This window comes from Manis pentadactyla, chromosome 6, assembly GCF_030020395.1.
Source record: "Manis pentadactyla isolate mManPen7 chromosome 6, mManPen7.hap1, whole genome shotgun sequence".
Classification (NCBI taxonomy): Eukaryota; Metazoa; Chordata; class Mammalia; order Pholidota; family Manidae; genus Manis; species Manis pentadactyla.
Window position 1 is genome coordinate 2,612,677 of NC_080024.1, and position 24,014 is coordinate 2,636,690.

Consider the following 24,014-nt stretch of genomic DNA (forward strand, 5'->3'; position numbering starts at 1 on the left):
TTGCCAGGCACAGCCTGCTTCTCCCGGCTCCCTTCCGATGCCTCAGGGCTCTCTGCACCCTCACCACGAGGCCCGGCAGCTGGGTGGTCTTCCTGTGATGTAAACCTAATCTTGTTACCCAGCATTCCCCATCTTTTCACTGGCAGGTGCAGGAGAGGGGCTGCTTGACTCTGAGCCCCTGGAGCTCCTCTCCACTCCAAGGCGACCCCAGTCCCCCTTCACTTCCCTCCTGCCCTGCCCCAGGTGTCTCTCCCTTCTGGGCCCGACACCTGCATGTTGGCCACCGGGCTGAAGGTAGAAAGGTCTGAGAGATGCCGGCCAGAAAGGTCTCATGTCCATTGGAGGTGATACAGGCAGCAGGCACAATCTTCCCCCCACCCCAACTGCCCAGTCCTTCCACAGTGAAGAAGCCCCATGGGGCCTGGTCAAGACAGTGGAGGCCAGCCTGCTCTTTCCCACTTTTCACACCAGGACCATGGAGGTGGGGCAAGGAGATGATGGATCCTGGACTCAGAGCCCAGCCCCCCAGAAGCTCTGAGTACAAGAGAGGGCTCAGTTCTGTGTCCTGCCCTGGCCACGCCCTGGGAAGGGGAACACAAAAGGCAAAGTCCTCCCTGTGAGCACGGAGGCCTCTGCTAACTCCCCCTAAATAGCAAGATTTGGGTGTTTCACTGACCTGAGTGCTTTTGGGGACTTTTAATTGCATTTTTATGTACCATGTAACACCAAGGGCACCCCCTCCCCTCCGCTTTATTTCCTAACCAAAAGGAGCTTTTCCTAATCTCCTGGGCTGATTGCCTACAAGGGGCCTGAACATCCACAGACTGGCCACTGCCTTTGTTCCTGTGGATTTATGACCTGTCACCCCTGCCACTAACTGGTCCCCCTGTGACCACTATAGCCCTGCCCAGCCTCTGCTGGCCTCTGTTCCTGGATCTTGGGGGATCAAAAGGCCCAAATGCTCAGGAAGTCTATGCTCAGGCAAACTTTGAAGGTAGGATCAGTAGTCCGAGGGACAAATGGCAGGAAGTGGGTCTGCTAGGAGAGGCTGTGTGAAAGAGGGGGAGAGGGCTTGGTGGCCCCAAAAGGGAATAACTAGGCTTCTGGAAGGAAAAGGCCCAGCCAGCCAGCCAGCCAATGAGCCTGCTAAGAGAAATTGGGACTGACCTCAAAGATGGGACCTTGGACAATTTTCTGTCCAACCAAGAAGGATTTTGCTACTCTTAAACCTGCTCTGTCCTTATGCTGTTATTTCCAAAGGTACTTGGTCACACAGAGACATATCCCAGCACTTAACTTCTCCTTCCTTCAACTCTAGACAGCAATGCTCAATATCCATCCTCCATGTAAGACAAGCCCATTGAGGTCCCTAGCTCTTCCTTCATCCTCCTCCTTTCTGACAACTGTCACCTGACCTTTTATTTTTACAAATTCAACTTTACATCATGTCCTACAACCACAATTAAGTCTTCCTTGTCTTCTCTATAGATTGAGATTAAATGCTGAAGCCTTTATGAACAGTGTTACATTATTGTGACTGAGAAAGGATTATTAGGCCAAGTATTATGCTGAGATTACATTTCTCCTTTGGGGAAGCTTTTTGTTTTTCCTGGAGTTCCTAGTTGCCTTTCATTTTTTGCTGGCACCTTTTGCCTTTATCTTGCCTCCTTCCATCCCCCCACACCCATGCCTCATCCAATCAGGTGTGATAATTGGTCTTTTCCCAGAGGCCTCCCCCAGGTCCCCAGTCATCATGTCCCAATATTAACTGCCTTTCATGGAGAGCATTCTAAAATACCTGTTTGTTCAAACAATATAGTGGATAATGGGAAGGCTATGAATCAGAGGACAAGAAATATCACTCAGTTTACTTTTCCATATTGCCATTTTTCAAAGTAGTGAAAGCTTATTATTTGGCGGTGGGGGGGTCTCCTTCTCTGGGGTGAAGTCTGAGTGTTGAAGAAAATTAAGTCACAGGCCAGTTATGTGCTCTCTTGGGGTCTACCACTTAAGCACCCCCATCTGTCAGCCCCACAACTAGGAGTAGGTGGGTAGCACACTTGGGTCTCCAAGCAGCCAGGCAGGGTAGAAGGAAGAGAGTTGAGCTTTCTGGCATGTGGAAGAGACGGAGTACTAGAGGAGGTGATGGAAGTAAAGGTGTCGGTTCATAGCTGGGTGTGCAGTGCTGGCTGGGATGGGGGCGGGGTCTCAGGGGCCTGCTCAGAGCAGGGACAGGTAAGAATCAGCAGAAGGGGCTCTCGGGTAATTACAGAGGCAGTGAGGTGGCATTGGGAAACTTCAAACCTCTCACCAAACTTGCCCTGCCTATAAAGCTCCCTCTGGTGAGGATCCCAGAATGACATAGCTACAGGGAAGGCTCCCAGATGCATCTTCAGGTGGCTGGGGTGGGCTGGGCTGTTTTGTGGCCTAGCACTGCCACCCCATGGCCCTGCAGTCTGTGGATGTTCCCTTCCCCTACTGCCTTCCAGCCAGGGTTGGGGCAAACGGTGCCCTTGACCAGGGATGCTCAAAGCCCGGAGGGGCACAGACCCTGACAACCCCAATCCTCAGTGAGTTGTGAGGTAACGGTGCATTCCCACCAGGGACAGGGTTGGGGAAGCTGAGACCTGACAGTGAGGAAATACACATTGAAGGGGGTTTGGAGGTGTTCCAAGCAAAGGCTCGGTGTGCAAATGTCCGGCAGCCAGAAAGCATCTTGGCATTCTGGCTCTGCTGGGTGGCGGATGGACCGAGGCCGGTGGAGCAGGGGCCAGGCCAGGGTCCCCAGGGCACTCCCCAAGGGCGCGGCACCCAACCCGCGGAGGCCGGGCCGCCAGATGGGCGGCCCGCAGTGGGGGTGACAGTCGTCTGGCGGACCCTGGCGCACCCGCCGCCCGCGCACAGGACAAAGCGGCGTAGACAAAGGCGCGGCCAACACCTGTCGCTCTTGGCTCGGCCTCCGCTTTTCTCTGCAGAAGCGGCTGCAGCTGCCAACTGTCACGGGCATCAAGTTACGGGGACCAGACGGCGGCCTTCGCGAGCCTGGCGGGGGGTGGGGTGGGGGACTGAGGGAAGGGGGAGCCGAGGACGGTCGGGAGGGGGCTCGGGACAAATGAACAGGGATGGGCACCAGGAAAGGATGGGCGGTGGGAAGGCTGGAAGGGAACGGAAGGTCAAAGGTGGGCGCGGGGGAGTGAAGGGGACTGGGGGAGACGGTGGGGGCTCAGAGGGTCGGCGATGAGAACCAGAAAAGAACCAGGGGCTCGTTTGGGGGGTGGGGGGATACCAGGAAAGGAGGGGCGGGGTGGGGAGCGACCAGAAGGGAGCCTGGAGGAGGAGCGGTGCAGGCAGGTCCGCGGACCCCGCCCCACGAGATCCGTGCGGAGAGAGCGTGGCTTCGGAGGTCCAGTCCAGCGACGGGACCCACAAATCCCCAAGAAACTCCAAGGGCCCCCGGGCCGCTCGTAGCCCCTGCTCCATGAGCCCCCTCCTCCCCAGGGCTCCGCAGCCACCCCAGCCCTGATCTGTAGACCCCTCCAGGTTCGGAGACGGCGGCCTTGACCGTGGCTCTGCCCCAGGACCTAGCGCCCGGATGGCTCGCAGGAGCGCCCCTCTCCAGGTGGGAGGCACCGAGAGCGAGTGCGTGAACGCACGGATAGATGCAGGGACTCGGTTCGCACGCACAGCACACCTGGGGACTTGCTCAGGTAGAGAGGCAGGCAGGCGCAAAGCGGGCCACCGCTCCCCGGGCCAACGCCCCCGCGCTTGCACCCGGCCGGGGTCTAGCAGGGGCCTGGCGGGGGGCCCCGGCCGTCAGCCACGCCCTGCCAGCTGCCTGCGACCCCGGCGGCGGGGCCCGACAAAGAGAACTGCTGCCATTGGCTGAGGCGCGCCTTTCGGCCGCCGGCTCTAAATCCGCGCGACCAATCGGCGCATTGAGATGCAAATAAATGCTATTAAAGGGGCGGGGCCGCCGCTGACGGAAGATTTCTGGGAGCTCAGGCGTCGGCGATTCGGCTGGAGCTGCTCGGGGCGCGGGCGCTCATCGCGCTCGCCGCGCACCGGACGGTGCGAACCATGACTCCACCCCTGGCGCCCGGCCGGGATCGCGCGGGCCGGGAGGACGAGGACGGCTGGGAGAGGAGGGGGAACCGCAAGGTGCGGGTCGGGGCCGCGGGCGGGAGGCCGAGGGCTGCGCAGCGGCGGGGCTCAAACGCCGCTTCCCACAGGCCCGGAAGCCCCTGGTGGAGAAAAAGCGGCGCGCGCGGATCAACGAGAGCCTGCAGGAGCTGCGGCTGTTACTGGCGGGGGCGGAGGTGAGGCGGCTGGGAGGGCCGGGGGCTGCCGGCGGGCGGCGTCGCGGCCGGTCCTCACCGCCCCTCCCCACCCGGCGCTCCCGCCGGCGCAGGTGCGGGCCAAGCTGGAGAACGCCGAGGTGCTGGAGCTGACGGTGCGGCGCGTGCAGGGCGCGCTGCGGGGTCGGGCGCGCGGTGAGTGGCGGCGGGGCGCGCGGGAGGGGGCGCGGGCCGTGGGTGTCTGCCACCAGGGCGCGGGGCGCGTTCTGCCAGCTCGGCCCCGCCCCAGACCGAGGATCTCCCCGCCTGGCGCCTCTGGGCATTGGCGGCGAGGACTCTCGGAGGAGGAGGGCACGTTCTCACGTCTCCTGGGTGAGCCCCGTCCTCGCGGGCCGGGCGAATGGCCGCCGCAGCCGTCGTCGCTCACCAGGCCGGACGCGGCTTTCTCCCTCCCACCCTGGGCGCAGAACGTGAGCAACTGCAGGCGGAAGCGAGCGAGCGCTTCGCCGCCGGCTACATCCAGTGCATGCACGAAGTGCATACGTTCGTGTCCACGTGCCAGGCCATCGATGCCACCGTCTCCGCTGAGCTCCTGAACCACCTGCTGGAGTCTATGCCCCTGCGGGAGGGGAGCAGCTTCCGAGATTTGCTGGGGGACGCCCTGGCCGGGCAGCCAGGAGCCCCTAAGCGTAGCTGCTGGCTCACTGGAGGGGCGCTGGGCTCCCCGCTGCCCAGTCCCCCGGGGCCTGGTGACGACCCCTGCTCTGACTTAGAGGAGGCCCCCGAGGCTGAACTGAACCGCGCGCCTGCTGAGGGACTGGACTTGGTGCCAGTGGCCCCAGGCGGCCTGACAGCTGCTCGTATAGCCCAAAGCGTCTGGAGGCCTTGGTGACCTACGCCAGCTGGGGGCCTGTCGGGAGAGGGTGGCCACCAGCCTTCCCACGCTCTAGTCCCTTCTCCCTGGGGCCCAGATATGGTGGGGCAGGGTCCTGATGTCTCGTAGATGGCTTCCAGGGCAGTACTGGATGAGCAGCCCAATGAGGCCCCTAGCCTGTTTCTGAAGGCATTAACTTCTATGGATTCTGCAGCACCCCAGATGGGTGGAGGGTGGGAGAATCTTGCAGAGCTCCTAGGGCTTTCCAGGGTTCACCTTCCCCAGCCTCCTCAGGCACTGTGGGCCTGCATGCAGAGATGACCAGAGTGGTGGTGGGCCTCTCCTCGGGGCTGGCTGGGGTCCAGGCAGGGGAGACTCCTGGCCCTGGCAAACCTGGCCTGAGCAGAGGCTCAAACTTACCACTGCAGGCAGGACACCGGGAAGGCAGGTGCATTCTGTAGCATTGGCCACAGCTGCTGGAGAGAAGGGCTCTCTGAACTTCTTGTATTTAGCACACTTGAGTTTGTGTATTAGGTTGCCATCAAATGTTCCAATTCTATTAAAGGATTTTGGAGTTAGTTACCCTTCTGAAGTATGACTGAATTAATGCAGTGTCATTAATGTGTCAAATGTGTAAATACTAAATGAAGCATGTTTTTTCTGTATATCTAATGCTGGGGAATGTTTTTAAAACCTCTCATCTTTTGTCAGCAAAGTGAGTAGAGTGACGGTGGAGACAGGATGCCCAGTGCCATGTCTCAAAGCGGACAGTGCGTCCACCTCCCTATTGCCAGGTCCCAGATGGGTTTCCCCTGCAGGTCCTTGGTCCTGGCCTGCTGTCCCTGGGGATTGTGTGCATCTTGGAGATGGATACCACTGACATGAGATTTGTCTCTAGAATAACTACGCAGTAGGAAAACAGACCATTCTCTGGTTCATGAGTTTCCAGGAAGAAAACTAATGCCTAATTGCTGGCCATGTGGTTTGGAAGTTTCTTTCGAAGACCCGACTTAGGATCCATGGGCATGATGCAGATGTTAGCCTGCTGTGTTAGGTTGTCACTTTTCTTGACTGAAGAGGGAGCTTCCCCTAGAGCCAGGGACTTCAGGGACATAGAAAGCCACCCAGTTCATGGCTTGAAGTGAAAGCATCATGGTTCCAAGCAGCTTGATCTGAGGTCAAACTGGGCCCAGGAGGTCAGAAATCTCCTAGGCTACCTCAAAGACATCACTCAAAGACATGGCATTTGATAGCCTTGCTTCATGATTTTGCCTGCTTCCCACTTCAAATTCCTGGCCCACTTCATCAGTCTTCTACAGCTGCCATAAATTGCCACAAACTTGGTGGTTGAAAACAAATTTATTCTCTTTCAGCTTTGTAGGTGAGAAGTCTGATGCAGGAGTCGTGAAGCTAAACCAGGGCAGGGCTGCATTCCTTTCTGGAGGCTTGAAGCTGAATCAATTTCCTTCCTTTTCCTTCTCTGAGGACACCCACATTCCTTGGCTGGTGGCCCCATTCCTCCAGCTGCAGTCAGGCACCTTGCATCTTATTTGCCCTTTCTTCCAGTCACATCACCTTCTGACCACCTCTTCTGTCTCCCTCCTCTACTTTTAAAGACCCTTGGGATTACGTCGAGCCCAGGTAGATAATCCAAAATAATCTCCGTCTCAAGGCCCTTAATCCTTTACCAGATTTGCAAATTCTCTTTTGCCATATCAGGTAACATACTCGTGGGTTTTGGGAATGAGGACGTGGACATCTTTGGGGGCTGTTATTCTGCCAGCTGCACCCACCCAGGCCTCTGCATTCTGCCTTCCATCCTGATGGAGTTGGTGCCAGCCTTCCATCAGGCGTTGGATTCAGTCCTGCCCAGTTTCTCAGTGGCTCTCCTCCCTCTGGACCATTCTCATCGACTACAAGTTGTAGTATCTCCGTCTGGCAAAAGAGGGGATAAAACCACCCTGGACCTGCGGTACCGTTAGCCTCTGCCTCCTTTCTCTGCTCAAAAGCAAGTGCTTGAAAGCACCTTTTACACTCGGTCTCCACACCCACACCTCTCCCTTGGCTTCAGTCCTCTCCAGTGGAGAAACTGTACCCTCCCTTCGTCAAGGTCTCGAGGGACCTCTGTGCTTCCACATCTCTAAGTTTCAATTTACTCAACCTTCAGTGCGGCACTCTTCACGGGCGGGTTATCACTGCTCCCGCCCCGAAACTCTCCTCTCTGCTTCAGGAGCTCCAGCTCACCTACCTCACCAGCCACCCTCGGTCTCCTCTGCCAGGTGCTCCTCTCCTGCCAACCCCGCAATGTGGGCGCAGCCCTTCCCTGTCCCGGGGCCCATAACCCCACTCGGCCCATCCGGTCTGTTTCATCCGTGTGTCCTTGAACCGAAGCCCATCTCCATCCGGGTTGGCCCCCTCTACCTCCTGTCTCCTCAGTGTCTCCACTTAGACGTCTGATGGGCATCACAAGCCACTGCCAGAGCGCAACCGATCCTCATCCCGAAACGCACGGCCACTGCCCCAGTCACTTCATGGCACCCCAAGCATGAGGCAGAAAACCTAGAGGTCACTCTCGATTTCTTTCTTTTCTTGTCACCCCACTCCCACTCCATCAAGCCCATGATCTCTACTCTAGATCCTTACCTCCGCTGGTCTTCTTTCCACCGGCCGGGTCCAGGCACCCCCATCTCAGCCCTAGCCTGGGCAGCCAGCCCCGCGGAGTGCCTAGCTGCCGCCTCTGGGCCCTGGCTCCTGCGGCTCCGCGCTAGCTCGCGCCGCCGGTGAGCCGCTCCCGGGCAGCCCGGAGCCGGTGGTGGAGACGCCGGAGAATGTGTGAACGAACCAGTGAGCGGCGCCCCGGAGCCCACGCCCCGCGCTCTCCAGCGCTAGGAGGCGCCGGAGGGGTTCGCGGGGCTCCGTAACCGTTCGCAGACTTCCGGGAGGCGCGCCGGGGGCGGGGTTCAGGGCCTTGGCTCCGCCCATGCCGCGCCGCGCCGCCGCGGGGCCTCCCGGGAGATGTAGTTCCCGCCGCCGCCCGGCGCTCCGAGCCTGGCTCCCCACGGCGACCCGGAGCCCGCGCGGTGGCTGCGGCGGCTGTGCGGCGGGCTGCGGTGTCGCCAGCATCCCCGCGACCGGGACAGGAGGTGATGGCGCCGCCGCCCCATCTGGGGCCCTTCGCAGCTCGCCGCCGGCGCCGTCCCCAGCCCAGGGCCGCTGGCCGGCCACCTGGGGGTATGAAAAGGCCCCAAATGGCGCGAAAATACAGCCTGCAGTCTCTGGTGTCCAAGGAACGGGCTGTAGGCTGTGGAGTGGAAGCAGGTTTCGCGAGGACGGAGCACAAGCCTTACTGGCCGTGCCGGAGACCAAGCCTCGGCTTTGCTCAGCGTCTCTGCAAATGCGTTGAGCACTGTTAAGGGCCGGGGACACCGAGACGAGACGGAGCAGAGCCCTGCGGTCGCGGGACTTGCATTCTCTTAAGGTGAGCAAGAGCCCACAGAGAGAGAGGCACGGGCCACCGCGAACTGCACGCAGGTAGCAAAGGCATTGCTTGCTGGAGCGTAGCCGGGGGATCCCAGAGTGTATTGGATTTAGATGGATGAGGTTTTATCCCCGTGACCCAGAGGACTTCCAGCCCCTCGTGGGAGCTCCGAGGCTCTTTGCTCTTCCATCCTCATGTAAAAAAAATCCCTCCCTTGAGGATGGTGCATGGCCACACCCATCTGTCCCCGCTTGTTGCCATGCTCTCCAGCCACTGTCAGTGGATGGCATAGGGCGTTCTGTCCTCTCCCCTGCAGACCCTGCCCCACCTCGGCCTCGGGAAGTCCCGTGTGTACCCTCAGACATCTAAGTCAGTCACCGTACCGTGGACCCTGTCATCTCAAGTGAGGTAGCCCCAGCCTTCCATCCCGCCTGCTCTCTCCCAGGAAACTTGTTTAGACCTTGTGGAGGTCTCCTAGTTGTCCTAGTATTTCCTTCACAGTCAGGTTTCTTGAAAACAGTCTCCATTCTCATTTTCTTTATTTCCTCACCTGCTTGCTGATCACACAATGTCATCATAGCCCATGTTTCCCACCATTTCCCAAAGTGCAGGATTCAGACACTGGCCGCCTGATGCCCTCATTGCCAAATAGACTCTTCAGTTTTCATCTGACCAAAATGTTGCTGCATTTGACACGGCCACTAACCTCATGCTTCTTAAAAACACTGTCGTCTGTCCAGTTTTCTGGCATCCCCTTCAACCACTCCTCAGATTCTAGACAGGGCTCTTCACGGCCCACCCTGTGAGGACTCTCTTTCCTTGGCTCTTCTTACAATCTGTGTGATCTCCATGGCTTCGCTGACTGTGTCACTGACTTGCCGCCCAGTCCTCTCTGGAGCTCTAGTCAAGTTCATCCAGTTGCCCCTGGTTGTTGCCTCTCAGATACCCCATGAGTTCTTCAAACTCAGCAAGTTCAAGCCTGAGCTTAGCTTTCCTGCAAAACCGGCACTTCCTTTCGTGTCCTGAATCCCCGGGAGCAGTGTGGCCATCCTGCACCACTCAGGGAGGGGTCCTCAGAGTCAGGGAGGCACCTCCTGCCCTTCAGTCCTGCCAGGCAGCATCTGGGAACTGTCAGTTCTATCTCATTACTAGGTTGAATGAGTGAATGTCCCTGGCCCTGCTGCCACATTCTCAGTTCACGTTCTTCTGTCACCTGGAGAATGGCGGTGGACAGAAAGAAAACCCTCCATCTAGTATTGCCTCCTGATTACATTTTGTAATTGGGTTATTTGCTTTTTGTTTGTTGAGACATGTGAGCTCTCTTTATATATTTTGGATGTCAACCCCTTTCTTTGTATTCCTGCTTTCTAATTTCTATTCCATTTACTGTCTGTCTCCTCTACTTCATCTAATCTGCTTTTAAATCCCTTCATTGTTTGTTTCATTTCAGTTATTGTATTTTTTAAGGTGTCTATCTCCCTCCTTATGTGAATTTGTCCCTTAGCTCTTGAATATTTTTCTGTAGCTCCATTAGCATGCTTATGACTTTTATTTTGAGTTCTTTTTCACGAAGATTGGTGATTTCAGTTTCACTGAGCCCTCTTTCTGGTGTTTGAGGAATTTTGGATTGAACAAGGTTCTTCTGCCTTTTCATAGTCCTGGAGGGATGGGAGTGGTTGCAGGCAAGTGGCGCGGTTGTCTGCCATGAGGACAAAGCCCTTTCATGCTTCCTGGCCGCCGTGCCTGTCTCCGCTGTCTGTGCGGGTTAACCGTGTGCAGGGCGCAGCCTCTGGGTTAATCCCCTAAACTGCCGTGGGCAAGGCAGCCCTCCAGATGGCCTAGGGTGACGGCGGTGTTGCAGGCTAGCAGCACAGGGGTTTGCCTGGAGGGCAAATTCCTTTCGTGTTTCCCAGTCACCGAGCCTGTCTCTGCTCTCAGAGCCGGTTAGCCGCGTGCAGGGAGATGCCTCTGTGTTAAGCTGTGTAGTTGCTGTAGGCGGGGCTGCCCTCCAGCTGGTCTGCAGCAATGGTGGGGACAGCAGGTTTGTGCGCAGGTGCTGGCAGGGAGGAAGGAGCGGGAGTCTGCTTATCGCGGTGAGGGACCTTGGGGCTGTGTTGCCAACCAGGGGGATGGAGCACCTGAAGTTCTCAGCCTGCTGGGCTGAGGGTGCCAGGACAGTTTTGTCCATCTGTTCCTTCTCCTAAACCCTTGCCCCTTTAGCAGTTCTCTGACTGTTGACAAGTCTTTCAAAGAGCCCGCCTTTCTTTTGTCCCAGGGCAGCAGGCTGTGGGAACCTGTTCTCAGTCTTAGTCTCTGACTTTGGTTTTCAGCCCCTCTAATCTCCTGAGCACCATGCAATGTGGGTCTCCACTCCCAGAGTAAATTGCTAGGGCTGGGTATTTAGCAGTCCTGCGCTTTCACTCCCTCCCAGCTCTGATTGTCTTCCTCCCGCTGGAGAGCTGGGGTTCGGGGAGTGCTCAGGTCCCGGCCGTTTTACTTTACACTTTTCCATGAGATGTTTACTTCTCCTGAAGTAGACTGGCTGGTGCACTCTTACTTCTGGTCACTCCTTTAGGAATAGTTGTATTTGCTGTATTTTCAAAATATATGTGGTTTTGGGAGGAGATTTCAGCCACACTTCTCAGGCCGCCATCTTTTTTCCAATCATGTAAGATGTTTTTAATAGACTACATTTTAATGCAGTTTTAGGTTCACAGCAAAATTGAGCAGAAGGTACAGAGATTCACTGTATACCCCCTGTCCCCAACATGCACAGCCTCCCCCATTGTCAACCTCATGCCAGATGGGACATTTGTTATGACTGATGGACCTGCATGGACACATTATCATCCCCTGGGGCCCACAGTTTACCTGACAGTTCACTCTGAGTGTTCTACCTTCTGTGGGTTTGAACACATGTTCTGTGACCTGTTGCCACCAATACAGTAGCATACAAAGCCGGCTCACTGCCTTAACAGTGCCCTGTGTCCCGCCTGGTCGCCTCTCCCTTCCCTCACGCTCGGCAACTTCTCTTCTTGTCACTGTCTCCATAGTTTTTTCCAACATGTGTTGTAAGATTTTTGCACCAAAATTCTTAATGAATCTTGTGTAAAAAATCTATAGTTTTCTTGTGTGCGCTGCAGGTTTGGATGTCTGTGTTTGGCTCCCTTTATGAAAAGACTGGGGGCTTGCTTATAACTTCTGTGCTTGGGAACAGTTCAGATAGCATGGGCCTGACACAGCCCTTAAGTCCTGAAAGTGTCCCCTTGAAGTCACCTGGGCCTGGTGCTGCTGTCACGCTCTCTTCCTCTGTCTGCCTCCCTCTCTCTTCCTTCTGCCTCTCTCAGGCCTCCTTCCATCCTTCTTTCCTCACCAAACTCTCCCCACCTTTCCTTTCGCCTTCCACACCCACCTCCGTGGGCCCTCTCGGCCTCCGGCCTCTGCTCTGGCCTTTCCTTCTCTTTCTCCAGCTTCCCTCTGCTCAGCCTCCCTCCCAAAGAGGAGCCCTGCCAAGCCTGCCTGCCCCCAGATCTGGCTGTGGGTGGGGGGCAGTCCAGCCTCTGCAGGGCCAGTGACTCCCTCTCTGTCCCTCCGCTGCAGCGTCTGAGCTCCTCCCTCCCCAGGGCAGCACATCGCTGCCGGCCCCACCTTGCCGAAAGAGCTGGGGGCAGCGAGGAGGCACGCGCAGCATTTGCCAAGGTGAGTCCTGGGGGGTCGTCTGCCCACGTGGGGAGGTGGGCTGGGTGGAAGGGCAGGATGCTCCTGTACCCTCTTTCTCCCTCTACACCAGGACAGGCCCTGCTGGTCATGCCGCTGGTAGTTAAAAAGGGGCCACCCAGTCAGCATAGCTGAGGGGTGGGGCAAGGGAAGGGTCTTTAGGGGGACTTCAGACTTCAGTAGAGGACCACCGCTCAGCTGGGGATGCTGGGACAAGCAAATTTCCCATACGAACTGGTACGTGGGCTGTGCTTGAATATGTCCCAGCTACAGGGGAGGCCATGAGCCCAGGCCCCACTTCTCTCCACTGCTCCAGCGAGAGTTCCTCACAGGCCCCAGGACCCTCAGGGGTGGCTGGCTGCTGGCTGGTTCCACCCAGAAGCCCCTGCAGGTCCTCTGGGCACTGAGCTCTTGGCCTTGGTCCTCAGGCTTTGCCTTTAGACCCAGTCTGTGCCAAGGTCCTGCATCCCTGGACTTCAGAGGCTTGCCTGTCCCTGTGTGCTCTAGTGCAGCCTGGGTGTGGCACCTACCTCAGGGCCTGCACAGGCTCCGTGGCACCAGCAGGGCAGGGGGCAGAGGTTGAGGGATGCATACCCTTCTGACGGAAGCTGAGCACAAATGCCTATGGGCAGCCTGGGAACCCTGCAGCCAAGAGAGGTCCCAGGAGGAAATTTCACTGCCTCCTGGGGGAACAGGGCCTCTGCCTTAAGGAGAATGGAATTTCAGAGGAGGCCGACCTCCTGCCCGTGAATGTCGAAGGAACAAAGGCTGGAGAGTACAGCATTAAATAGTGCTGGGGTAAGAAGAAGGTGAGGTGACCCCCCGACACATGCTCACACAGGTAGGCCCCTGTAGACTTCCTAGAGGAGGTGGCATCTGAGCCCTGCAGGACAGTGTGACCTTGACAGACGGAGGTAGGAGGCTGAGCAGAGGAGGACTTGCCTTTCAGACCCCAGAGGTCACCAAGCCCCCGATTTTGACCTGAGAATTTCCTGGGGATTTTCTGGTGCCTGAAGTGAAGTCATCCACCACCCTTGACGGGAAAACCAGGAGGGGCTGGCAGTGTGGGAGTAAAGCTAGCCCCCCCGACCCAGAGGGGATCGCCCTGTAGCAGGTGCTGTGCCTGGGCTTCTCTACTCTCCTGTCTCTCCAGGTGCAGGCAGAGCCTGAGCTCACGCTGGTGTCGCCCTGCACCTGCTTCTCTGTCCAGGTCTGGCTTGGTGGGAGCAGCTTCTTGGCAGTTGGAGCTGGACGGGTGATCAGACCCCTGCAGTGCAGCCCCGCCGCCCTCCGGAGCCCCCAGGGCCGGAGCCCCCAGGGCTGTGCTGAGCCAGGGCTGGCAGGAGCTGACCACCACAGCCTCCACACCTTACAGGAGAAGAGTCTCAGCAGCGGACAATGAGGAAGTGGCCTGCGGCTGTGCAACGAGTCACCCCACGACCCAGCAGCTTCACACCAGTATCCGTCGTCTCGCAGCTTCTGCGGGTCAGGGACCCGGCCGGCTGTGTCGGGCGCTTCTGCCTCAAGGTATCTTACAAGGAGGGAAGGGCCGGCCGGGCGTGGCGGGCACAGGGCCCGGCCCAAGCTCACTCCTGGGGAGGTTGGCAGGGCCCAGTTCCTCACGGGGTGCTAGACAGGGGCTTGGGCTGTGTTCTTTTCTGCTTTTCGGCTGGAAGCCTCGCTCTGTTTTCTGCCCCGTGGGCCTCTCAGCGGGCAGCTCCCAGCAAGGCAGGTGGCGTTCTTCCAGTGAGCAGAGGGCCAGGCCAGAGGCAGGCTCGTCTGCCCTCGTTGCCCAGCGGCATCCTGTCACTTTTTGCTCTATCCTGTTCGTTAGGTTCGGCCCAGCCTCCAGGGCAGGGGTAACACAGACTGCAGATGCCGGAGAATGGGGATTATTGAGGGCCATGCCACCCCCAACTCTGCGCCCTGCCTCCTGCCCCCTACCCCAGCCTTCAGGAGTGGAAATTAGAAGATCCTAATGTTGTGCTCACTATATTGTTTTTATGGTATTTTATCGTTATTTTTTAAACTGTAACCTGAATTGTTACATCATGAGATAGATGTACCCAGAGAGTTACATGACAAGATGGACTCTTGTTTAGAAAGTGTTCCGTCCCCATCCAGCCTTTCCAAGGCATCTGATTATCTTTAATTTCCATTCCCTGAGTGACACAGAACATGTTCTTTTATTTATTTGTTTGTTTGTTTGTTTTTATTAAGGATTCACAGTCTTTTTCTTTTGATGTAAAACTTAAAGTGAAATGCCCTGTTTGCAAGTGAACATTTACTAAGTTTTGACAAATGCACTTTTGTATCTCAAACGCTTATTGAAATGCTGAGCATTCCCATCCCCCAGAAAATGTCCCCATTCTCCTCCCCAATCAGTCCCCACTCCCACTCAGAAGCAGCCACTCTGTGCCCTGCCTGTTGATACTGAAGCAAAAGGAAAACAGTATCTAATGGTTTTTTTCCCAGAATGTTAAAGTACGTGAAAAACTATTGAAAAATTAAAAAGTAGGTATATTAAAACTCAAGATATTTTAAGTTTAGATATTTTATTTATACAAAATCCAGTTTACAACTTTACTGTCCTGGGCTTAATGGAAACAAACTCATCAATATTTTCAGTCATCTACTTCTCCGGGTTTCAATGGAGAGAACTGCCATGTTGATTTCTTTTCCCCAAGTGATGATCTTAAATGATTTTTGATTAACTGCAGCTTACTGAAATGTCTTACAGGGTGCCGCTGGGGCTGGCAGTGCTAACAGCCTTCTCCAGGCCAACAGGCCACTTCCAGACTGGGTAGGACCGCACTGAGCAGATTTGTGAGTCAGTTTTACAAGATGGACTCGGTGTCGACTTCATTGTGAAGTACTACTGCATGCTGCTTGAAGCTTCCCAGTGAACTCCTATAGGACTTAAATCAGAGTGTTTGAGAATCAGCTAAATGGTTACTTTCTGTGAATCAGATGTATGCATAGAAAATAACTTTTCTCCAGTTAAAACTTCAAAATCCAAAGACACTTTAATTGTTTATATATTCATTTCAAAGGTGAAATTAGGGCATCTGTAATGTTTGGGCATCAGTTTCTATTTGATATGCACTTTTCTCAAAATAATTGACACTATCATGCAGTGATTTGTTTCCAATTTTTTTAAATTAATCAATTAATTTTGTTGTCATTAATCTGCAATTACATGAAGAATATTATGTTTACTATGGTCCCCCCTTCGCCAAATCCCCCCCACACACCCCATTACAGTCACTGTGCATCAGCATAGTAAGATGCTGTAGAATCACTACTTGTCTTCTCTATGTTGCACAGCCCTCCCCGTGCCCCCCCACCATTATACATGCTAATCGTAAGGCCCCCTTTCTTTTTCCCCACCCTTAACCCTCCCTTCCCTCCCTTCCTCCCCAGTCCCTTTCCCTTTGGCAACTGTTAGTCCATTCTTAGGTTCTATGATTCTGCTGCTGTTTTGTTCCTTCAGTCTTTCTTTGTTCCTATAGTCTTTGGGTTTGAGGTGAGTCTCTTGTAAGCAGCATATAGATGGGTCATGCTTTTTTATCCATTCTATTATTCTGTGTCTTTTGATTGGTGCATTCAGTCCATTTACATTTAGGGTGATTATTGAAAGATATGTACTTATTGTCATTGCAGGCTTTAGATTTGTGGTTGCCAAAGGTTCAAGGTTAGCTTCTTTAGTATCTTACTGTCTAACTTAACTCGCTTATTGAGCTATTTTAAACACTGTCTGGTCATTCTTTATTTTTCTCTCTTATTCCTCCTCCTCCATTCTTTATATGTTGGTTGTTTAATTCTGTGCTCTTTTGTGCTTCCTTTAACTGCTTTTGTGGGTAGCTGATTTTATTTTTTGCCTTTAGTTAGTATTTGGTTGGTCTGCTTTCTTTGCTGTGATTTTATTTTCTCTGGTGACATCTATTTAGCCTTAGAAGTGCTCCCATCTAGAGCAGTCCCTCTAAAATACCCTGTAGAGGTGGTTTGTGGGAGGCAAATTCCCTCAACTTTTGCTTGTCTGGGAATTGTTTAATCCCTCCTTCATATTTAAATGATAGTCATGCTGGATACAGTATCCTTGGTTCAAGGCCCTTCTGTTTCATTGCATTAAATATATCATGCCATTCTCTTCTGGCCTGTATTGTTTCTGTTGAGAAGCCTGATGATAGCCTGATGGGTTTTCCTTTGTAGGTGACCTTTTTCCTCTCTCTAGCTGCCTTTAAAACTCTGTCCTTGTCCTTGATCTTTGCCATTTTAATTATTATGTGTCTTGGTGTTGTCCTCCTTGGGTCATTTCTGTTGGGAGTTCTGTGTACTTCCATGGTCTGATCGATTATTTCCTCCCCCAGTTTGGGGAAGTTTTCAGCAATTATTTCTTCAAATACACTTTCTATCCCTTTCTCTCTCTTCTTCTTCTTCTGGTACCCCTATAATGTGGATATTGTTCCTTTTGGATTGGTCACACAGTTTTCTTAATATTGTTTCATTCCTGGAGATCCTTTTATCACTCTCTGCGTCAGCTTCTATGCGTTCCTGTTCTCTGGTTTCTATTTCACCAATGGCCTCTTGCATCTTATCCATTCTGTTTATAAATCCTTCCAGAGATTGTTTCATTTCTGTAATCTCCTTCCGGACATCATCCCTTAGCTCTTGCATATTTCTCTGCATCTCCATCAGCGTGGTTATGAGCTTTATTTTTAATTCTTTTTCAGGAAGACTGGTTAGGTCTATCTCCTTCTCAGGGTTTGCCTCTGTGATCTTGGTCTGTATCAATTTCTTCTGCCTTTTCATAGCAATAGATATATTTGTGGGGAGCTGGTGCATGTATTGGGTAAGAGAAAGTCCCTTCTTGCCAGTTTATGGCCTTCCTCTCCTGGGAGAACAGCGGCCTCTAGCGGCTTGTGCTGGGCAGCTGCACGCAGACGGGGCTCCTGATCTTGCCCGGCCACTATGGAGTTTGTTTAGCTCTGCAGTTGCTGTGGGCGTGGCCGGCCTCAGGCTGCTGCTCCAATATGGCGGGGCCACGTGGCAGGGGGAATGGCCGGGAGGCTGTTTATCTACGTGAGGAGCCTCCAAGCTGCCCTGCTGCCCAGGGGTTAGATTGCCCAGAGTTCCCTGGGATTCCCAGCTGCTGGGCTAAGTGTCCCGGGATGCTTCTGTCCAGCTGTGGGGTCCCTGTCCCTTTAAGACTTCGGAAAAGCACTCGCTTTTCTTTGTCCCGGGTGCGCTGGCTGCAGGACCCGCTCACCGGTCTTGCTGCCCTGTTTCCCTAGTATCCAGGGCCCCCCCGCGCACGCACTGTGTCTGCGCTCTGGCCCGGATGGCGGGGGCTGGGTGTTCGGCAGTCCTGGGCTCCCTCCCCCTCCCGCTCCGACTCCTCTCCTCCCGCGGGGAGCTGGGGGGAGGGGCGCTCGGGTCCTGCGGGGCCAGGGCTTGTATCTTACCCCTTTCACCAGGCACTGGGCTCTCGCAGGTGTGGGTGTGGTCTGGCTGTTGTCCTGTGTCCTCTGGTCTCTCTTTTAGGATTAGTTGTATGTGTTGTATTTTCAAAAATACATATGGTTTTGGGAGGAGATTTCCGCTGCTCTACTCACGCCGCCATCTTGGTTCTCCTTGTTTACAATTTTTATTCCTATATTTTAAAATTCAGGCAGTATAATATCTTTTGTTAAAATTTTACATTCAAACATGCTTTCATAGTTACTTTCATTTGTTGTAAGCAAACAGGCAAGCCTTCTATTAAGCATGCAGCTTTATGTATAGCCATTTTATTATATAGCCTCCTTAACACTTACGCTTAATTTAGAGTATCATCCCACACAGATAGATTGCAAACAACTATATGATCTACTTACAGCAAGATGCTTTAGGTGTCAGCATAATGTATTTTTCATTTGGTATATATTTCAATATGTATGTCTTTGTGAAGTACCTTGATTGTATTTAATCTTGATCCCCATACATTGTGTTTTTAATGTAGGTTTTCAAACAGATGTAAGAATACCTTATCTTCTCATTCATCTTTTTACTCACCAAAAAAAGTGTATATATTTTTGTACAATGCTGAAAAATTTAAATCAAATTTGATTTCACAGAAGCAGCATTTTTGCATATTAAGATTATGAGCTAAGGAAGGCAGAAATTTGGCATAATCATATTTTGGGAAAAATAATGGCTTATATATTCATATACAACCTGCCATATTTTCTCCAGTTTTTAAATCCCTGATGACAAGCATTTTTATGTCAGTATCTTTTCCAACCTCTAATTTCATAAACTAAATCTAGAAAATTTTTTCTTTCATTTCGATGAAATCAATACAACTTATTTTATTGTTACAACATTATTCTTAATGCAAGCAGGTTGCCTGGTCTGACACACTTATTCACAATGGACCACATCTGGTATGCAATCACAAAGTGAGGAAACAGATTTGCTTCCTTTATTCTTGGTAGTGTTTCAGACCTAATATAGTTTGCAAGGAGCATTATACATTCGTTTTGAATTTAATTATTAGAGAAGACACATCAATAATTTACGATTTCCTAGGATGTAAGTTATTTTTTGTTCAAAAAGTGACATCTAAAATCACTCAAAGTATTCTGCCATTTTCTTCTCTCCAATTTTGTCTCCCACAAAGTATCATCTACTAAACTGTCAGTAGGACTATTTTTAGCACATCCATGTTAGAGACCATCACAATGAAACAGCAAATTTTCATTTCTTGGATTTTTCTAATCTTTGAGACCTTTTTCTCAATTTCAAAAATTTGAATCTGTGTATTACTGTAGAAAGCATGTGTGAAAAATAAAGATAATTTTTTGAAAGAAATGGGCCATAGTGAATTTGTATGCCATTAGAACCTTAAGGAAAATAAATAGTCCTTAGAAAAATCTTCAGTCATCACATGAAGCAGAGTCCTAAAATCTACATCTTGGCTTTGTGATTTTAAAAAATCATTTTTATTTTATCACAAAGTAGCAGCTGCAATGGAGAATTATTAAAATGTATGTCAAGTGGCATCTGCTGACTTTTGCTCACACTAATATTCACTAGTTCCTGAAATTTCTAATATTTCTCTTTATTTTCTGAAGAAGAATCTTCAACTGAATTTGATGGTAATTCTGTTCTAATAATGTCAATGTTAAGGGCCCTCATTTTTGGTGGTTGGAATACTGTTTCTCTAGGCAAACTTGCAGTTGTCCCCTCTAACTTGATCCATTTCTGCTTATACTTTTCTTCTTTTCCTGAATATTGTACCACTTGGCTTTGTAGATACTGTATTTGTTTACAAAATTTTAGATACATTTGAAAATACTAATATAAGATTTAATTATAACAGGATAATTTACATTGATATAATATGAAAGATATTAAGGAGATATACATAAAAACTTGTAGCAAAAATACAGAAATCAATTGCTATGAGAATGTAAAATAGTATAGTCACTGTGGAAAAGAGTATGACAGTTCTTCAAAAAACTACACATAGAATAACTGTGAGGCCCAGCAATTCCACCCCTGGGTCTAATATACCCAAAAGAGCTGAAAACAGGACTCAGACAGATCATTGTAATAGCAATGTTCATAGCACTGTTGTCAGCCTCCAAAAGGTGGGAGCAACTCATGTCCATCAACAGATGAATGTTTAAACAAAATGGGGGGGTCTATATAGTGGAATATTATTTAGCCAAGAAAAGGCGTGAAGTTCTGCACCTGGATAGATCTTGAAAACATTTTGCTAGGTTATATAAGGTAAATGCAAAAAATATGTGTGATTCCACCTATATGAGTTACTTAGAATGGGCAGAATCACAGAGACAGACTAGGACTTACCAGGGATAGGGGAAGGGAAAGATAGGGGATATTGATACCAAGTCCAGACTCATGCTACTCACCATGAAACATGCCAGTAAGTTGAGAGACAAGGCATTGAGGCAAGGAAAGCAACTCCTTGGAAAGTCTGCAGACCTAGAAGGTGGAGGACTCATGTCCTGAGGCCCCATTGTAACTCAGGGTTGTTTGCAAGATTGTTTTACGTTAGGAAAAGCAGAGGGCAGGAGGGAGGCAGGTTAGCGAGTGACTCAAGGCCGCAGACATCTGGGCGCCAGTGAGTGTCCAAGGAGAGCTGAGAAACTCTGTCCTTGGTTAGCTGACTCTTGCCAACCCAGGTCTGGTTGTGATGTTCCTAAAACTCTGACAAGGCCATCATTATTTGCCTATCTCCTGGAGGGGGCAAGCGTTGGGCAGGAGCTTTTGCAGAAATCTCAAACTGTCAGCAAAATTCCCTTTGATGATCAACAAGCCTGCATGCAGGACTGCAGGGCTGAGCTGGACCCATTTCCTTTTTTTTTTAACTTTTGGCCCAAAGGTTAAGACAGCAAAGGAGGCAAATACAGTGTGGAGGCAGACAGACCAACTTCTTCATTTGGTTACAATATTACTTCATGGGAACAGAGTTTCTGTTTGGGGTGTGAAAACGTTCTGGAAATAGGTACTAATGATGACTGTATAACATTGTGAATATAATTAGTGCCCCTGAATTGTACGCTTAAAAATGGCTAAAATGATAAACTTTCTATTGGGTATGTTTACCACAGTAAAAAACTCAGCTAAAGAAAGTATCGACTAAGCTGAACATAAATGTGCCCTCTGGCCCAGTAATGCCATCCCTGGGCATATCCCAGTGGAAATGAGTCCCAGCGTTCACCAAGAGGCATGTGCAGGAATGCTTGCAGCAGCACGGACTGGATGCAGTGCAGCCGTCCATCACGCTGAGAATGCATAAACAGGCTGTGGTACATCCCAAACGGAGGAACACTGTACAGTGATGAGAAGGGACAAACTATGGCTATTAACTCAGAGGGATTTCACCAACATCGTGTCGGGTGACAGGAGGCAGAGCTAGAGCACACACCGCGGGAGTCCATTTATGTCAAGTACAAGCCCAGCAAAATGAGTCTACCTAGCAACCTTGGGGGTTGTGACCGCAAGTGGCTTCTGGGCTGCATGAAATGGTCAATTTTTTGATCCGGGCCCTAGTCAATCGGCCTGTTCACTTTGTGACAATCCATCAAGCTGTACTTTTGATGATTTGTGTACTTTTCTGTAAGTATAGTTTTACTTCCATAAAATTATTTACTAAAAACATACAGAAATTAGTTGTTACAAATAGCAGAAAATCATGTACCTGCTGTGAATAAAGTAGTAAAAAAAATTTTTTTTATAAAAAGTGAATAGCAGTGACAAACAACAACAAATGTTGGTGAGGATGCAGAGAAAGGGGAACCCTCCTACACTGCTGGTGGGAATGTAAATTAGTTCAACCATTGTGGAAAGCAGTATGGAGGCTCCTCAAAAAACTAAAAATAGAAATAACATTTGACCCAGGAATTCCACTCCTAGGAATTTACCCAAAGGAAACAAGATCCCAGATTCAAAAAGACATATGTACCCCTATGTTTATAGCAGCACTATTTATGATAGCCAAGATATGGAAGCAACCTAAGTGTCCATCACTGGATGAATGGATAAACAAGAGGTGGTACGTATACACAGTGGAATATTATTTAGCCATAAGAAGAAAACAAATCCTACCATTTGCAACAACATGGATGGAGCTAGAAGGTATTTTGCTCAGTGAAATATAAGCCAGGCAGAGAAAGAAAAGTATCAAATGATTTCACTCATCTGTGGAGTATAACAGCAAAGAAAAAACTGAAGGAACAAAACAGCAGCAGACTCACAGACCCCAAGAATGGACTAACAGTTACCAAAGGGAAAGAGACTGGGGAGGATGGGTGGGAAGGGAGGGATAAGGGGGAAAAAGGGGCATTATGGTTAGCACACATAATGTACTGGGGGGGACACACATAAGTAGTGACTCTGTAGCATCTTACTACACTGATGGACAGTAATGGGGTATGTGGTGGGGACTTGATAATAGAGGGAGTCTAGTAACCATAATGTTGCTCATGTAATTGTACATTATTGAAACCAAAATAAAATTTTTTTAAAAAGTGAATTGCAGTGAACTATTTGTCACTTTCTTAAGAGAATAAAGTATCAAAGTTTCCTGGCAAATTTATTTTCCTGGGTAAAAAACTTCAAAAAATGCTTGATCAAATCTCATTTGTGGGAAGTCCAACATGTGCACCAATAAAACTGATACTGCTCACCTAAGTGCCTGAGTAGGGGGTCCAGAAAGTGACCTTTGACCTGAGTCCAGGGGGCTGGGCAGGTGGTGGCCACTTCTGGAGCAGGAGGACCTTCTTCCTATTGGAAGGATGTGCAAGGGCCCAGCTGGAGTCCAAGCAGCCCAGTGAACCCAGAGAAAGGAGCCCAGGTGGGCCAGTCAGGATGGGCGCAGGAGGTTGGAGATACCCACAGGCGGTATTGCCTCATGAGCTTGTCAAGGAGTATGGATTGGCTGAAGCAATGGAAAGACAATGCAGCGGAGGGCCACATTATGTTTTTAAAAGACCTCTCTCGTTTCCTGGAAAATCAACCATAGGAAGACAAGGGTCAGAAAGGAGGCAGTCTCTTTCATCAGAAAAAGAAATTTGTAAGGAGGTTGGTCTGAGTTTGCAGTGGCAGAAATGGGATGTGGGAGAGTTTCGGAAGAACAGGCAAGACCTCCCATGGAACTGGGTGTGTGGGATGAGGGAAAGGAAGGGATCAAAGATGACACTTGTTGGCAGGACCTACTGGGTGGATGGCAGTTTGAGAAAGACATGGGAGGAAAGGTATTTGGGGAGAGGGCAGGGGCTGTATTTGGCCAATGTTGTAAATGGCATGATTTGAAATGCCTATTAGACATCCAGGTGGGTTACTGAGTAAACAGCTTGGGACATATGTATGTGGAGTTGGAGAAGAAGTCAGGGTAAGAGGTATGCACAGGTGTGTTGCCAGAATACAACTGTACTTAAAGCCAAAGAACTAATGAAGGTGACCTTGGAAGAGAGTAAATTGGAAGACATGAGGGTCTAGGACCCTGCCCTGGGGCACACCAACATCTAGATAAAGAGAAGCCAATAAATTGAATCTGGAAAGAGCGTTCAGTGTTGGCCACATTTCTCCTCTAACATGAAGTGGAGGATTACAAGGCCTCTGGGGCTCTTTCTGCTGTGACAATAGATGGGTTGGTCACCCCTTGAAATGGCTACAGATCAAGCACATGGGGGTGGGGGGAACAGAAGAGGCTGCTCCCATCCATCTCTTTTTTGGAACACTGACATTTTTCTAATTGCAAAAAGATCTTTAGCTCCCACATTGAGCTAAAGTCACTCAGGACCCCTTGTGAAATAAGCCCAAGTTAACTTGAGACCCTGAAGTCCCACCATGTGCCCAACTCCTCCATCCCTTACTGAGATGTTGCAGCCCCATGTCCAGGCCTCTGTGCTCTGCCCTCCACCCAAAATGAATCTCTAATTTCGGTATATTAAAATCATATCCAACTTTCAAAGCCCCAGGTAGATGGTTCTGTGAAGTGTCCAGTCCAGGTCCCCTCAGATCCCTTGACCACATCTATCCACTCCACACATGCATTTGCTCGCACACATGCACTTGCGTGCACACGCATATGTCCCATATATCGCTAGGACTTTCCCCTGCTAGTGGATAGAGGAAC

General features: G+C 51.1%; 1 protein-coding gene and 2 long non-coding RNA genes across 4 annotated transcripts; 2 read left to right on the forward strand and 1 right to left on the reverse strand.

Moving 5' to 3' along the window:
* Positions 1-83: 83 nt before the first annotated feature.
* HES6 (hes family bHLH transcription factor 6) lies at positions 84-5,761 on the forward strand. Of its 2 annotated transcripts, none has more exons than XM_036901170.2 (4): positions 84-4,158; positions 4,230-4,316; positions 4,409-4,450; positions 4,763-4,891. In XM_036901170.2, the coding sequence occupies exons 1-4, from the start codon at positions 4,078-4,080 to the stop codon at positions 4,889-4,891; spliced, it is 339 nt and encodes a 112-aa protein (XP_036757065.1). In that variant the 5' UTR covers positions 84-4,077. The 2 variants fall into 2 exon arrangements, with proteins under 2 accessions (XP_036757065.1, XP_036757064.1); XM_036901169.2 differs by having other exon boundaries at positions 3,289-4,158; positions 4,409-4,490; positions 4,763-5,761.
* A 1,075-nt stretch (positions 5,762-6,836) lies between these two features.
* Positions 6,837-8,192, reverse strand: LOC130684020 (uncharacterized). The gene is made up of 2 exons (XR_008998112.1): positions 7,813-8,192; positions 6,837-7,104 (listed from the first exon to the last, which is right to left on the reverse strand). It is a non-coding gene; the product is annotated as an uncharacterized LOC130684020 (long non-coding RNA).
* Positions 8,193-8,198: 6 nt separating this feature from the next.
* On the forward strand, positions 8,199-22,560 carry LOC130684021 (uncharacterized). Its single transcript, XR_008998114.1, has 4 exons — positions 8,199-8,647; positions 12,248-12,346; positions 13,518-13,891; positions 15,105-22,560. It is a non-coding gene; the product is annotated as an uncharacterized LOC130684021 (long non-coding RNA).
* Positions 22,561-24,014: the final 1,454 nt, after the last annotated feature.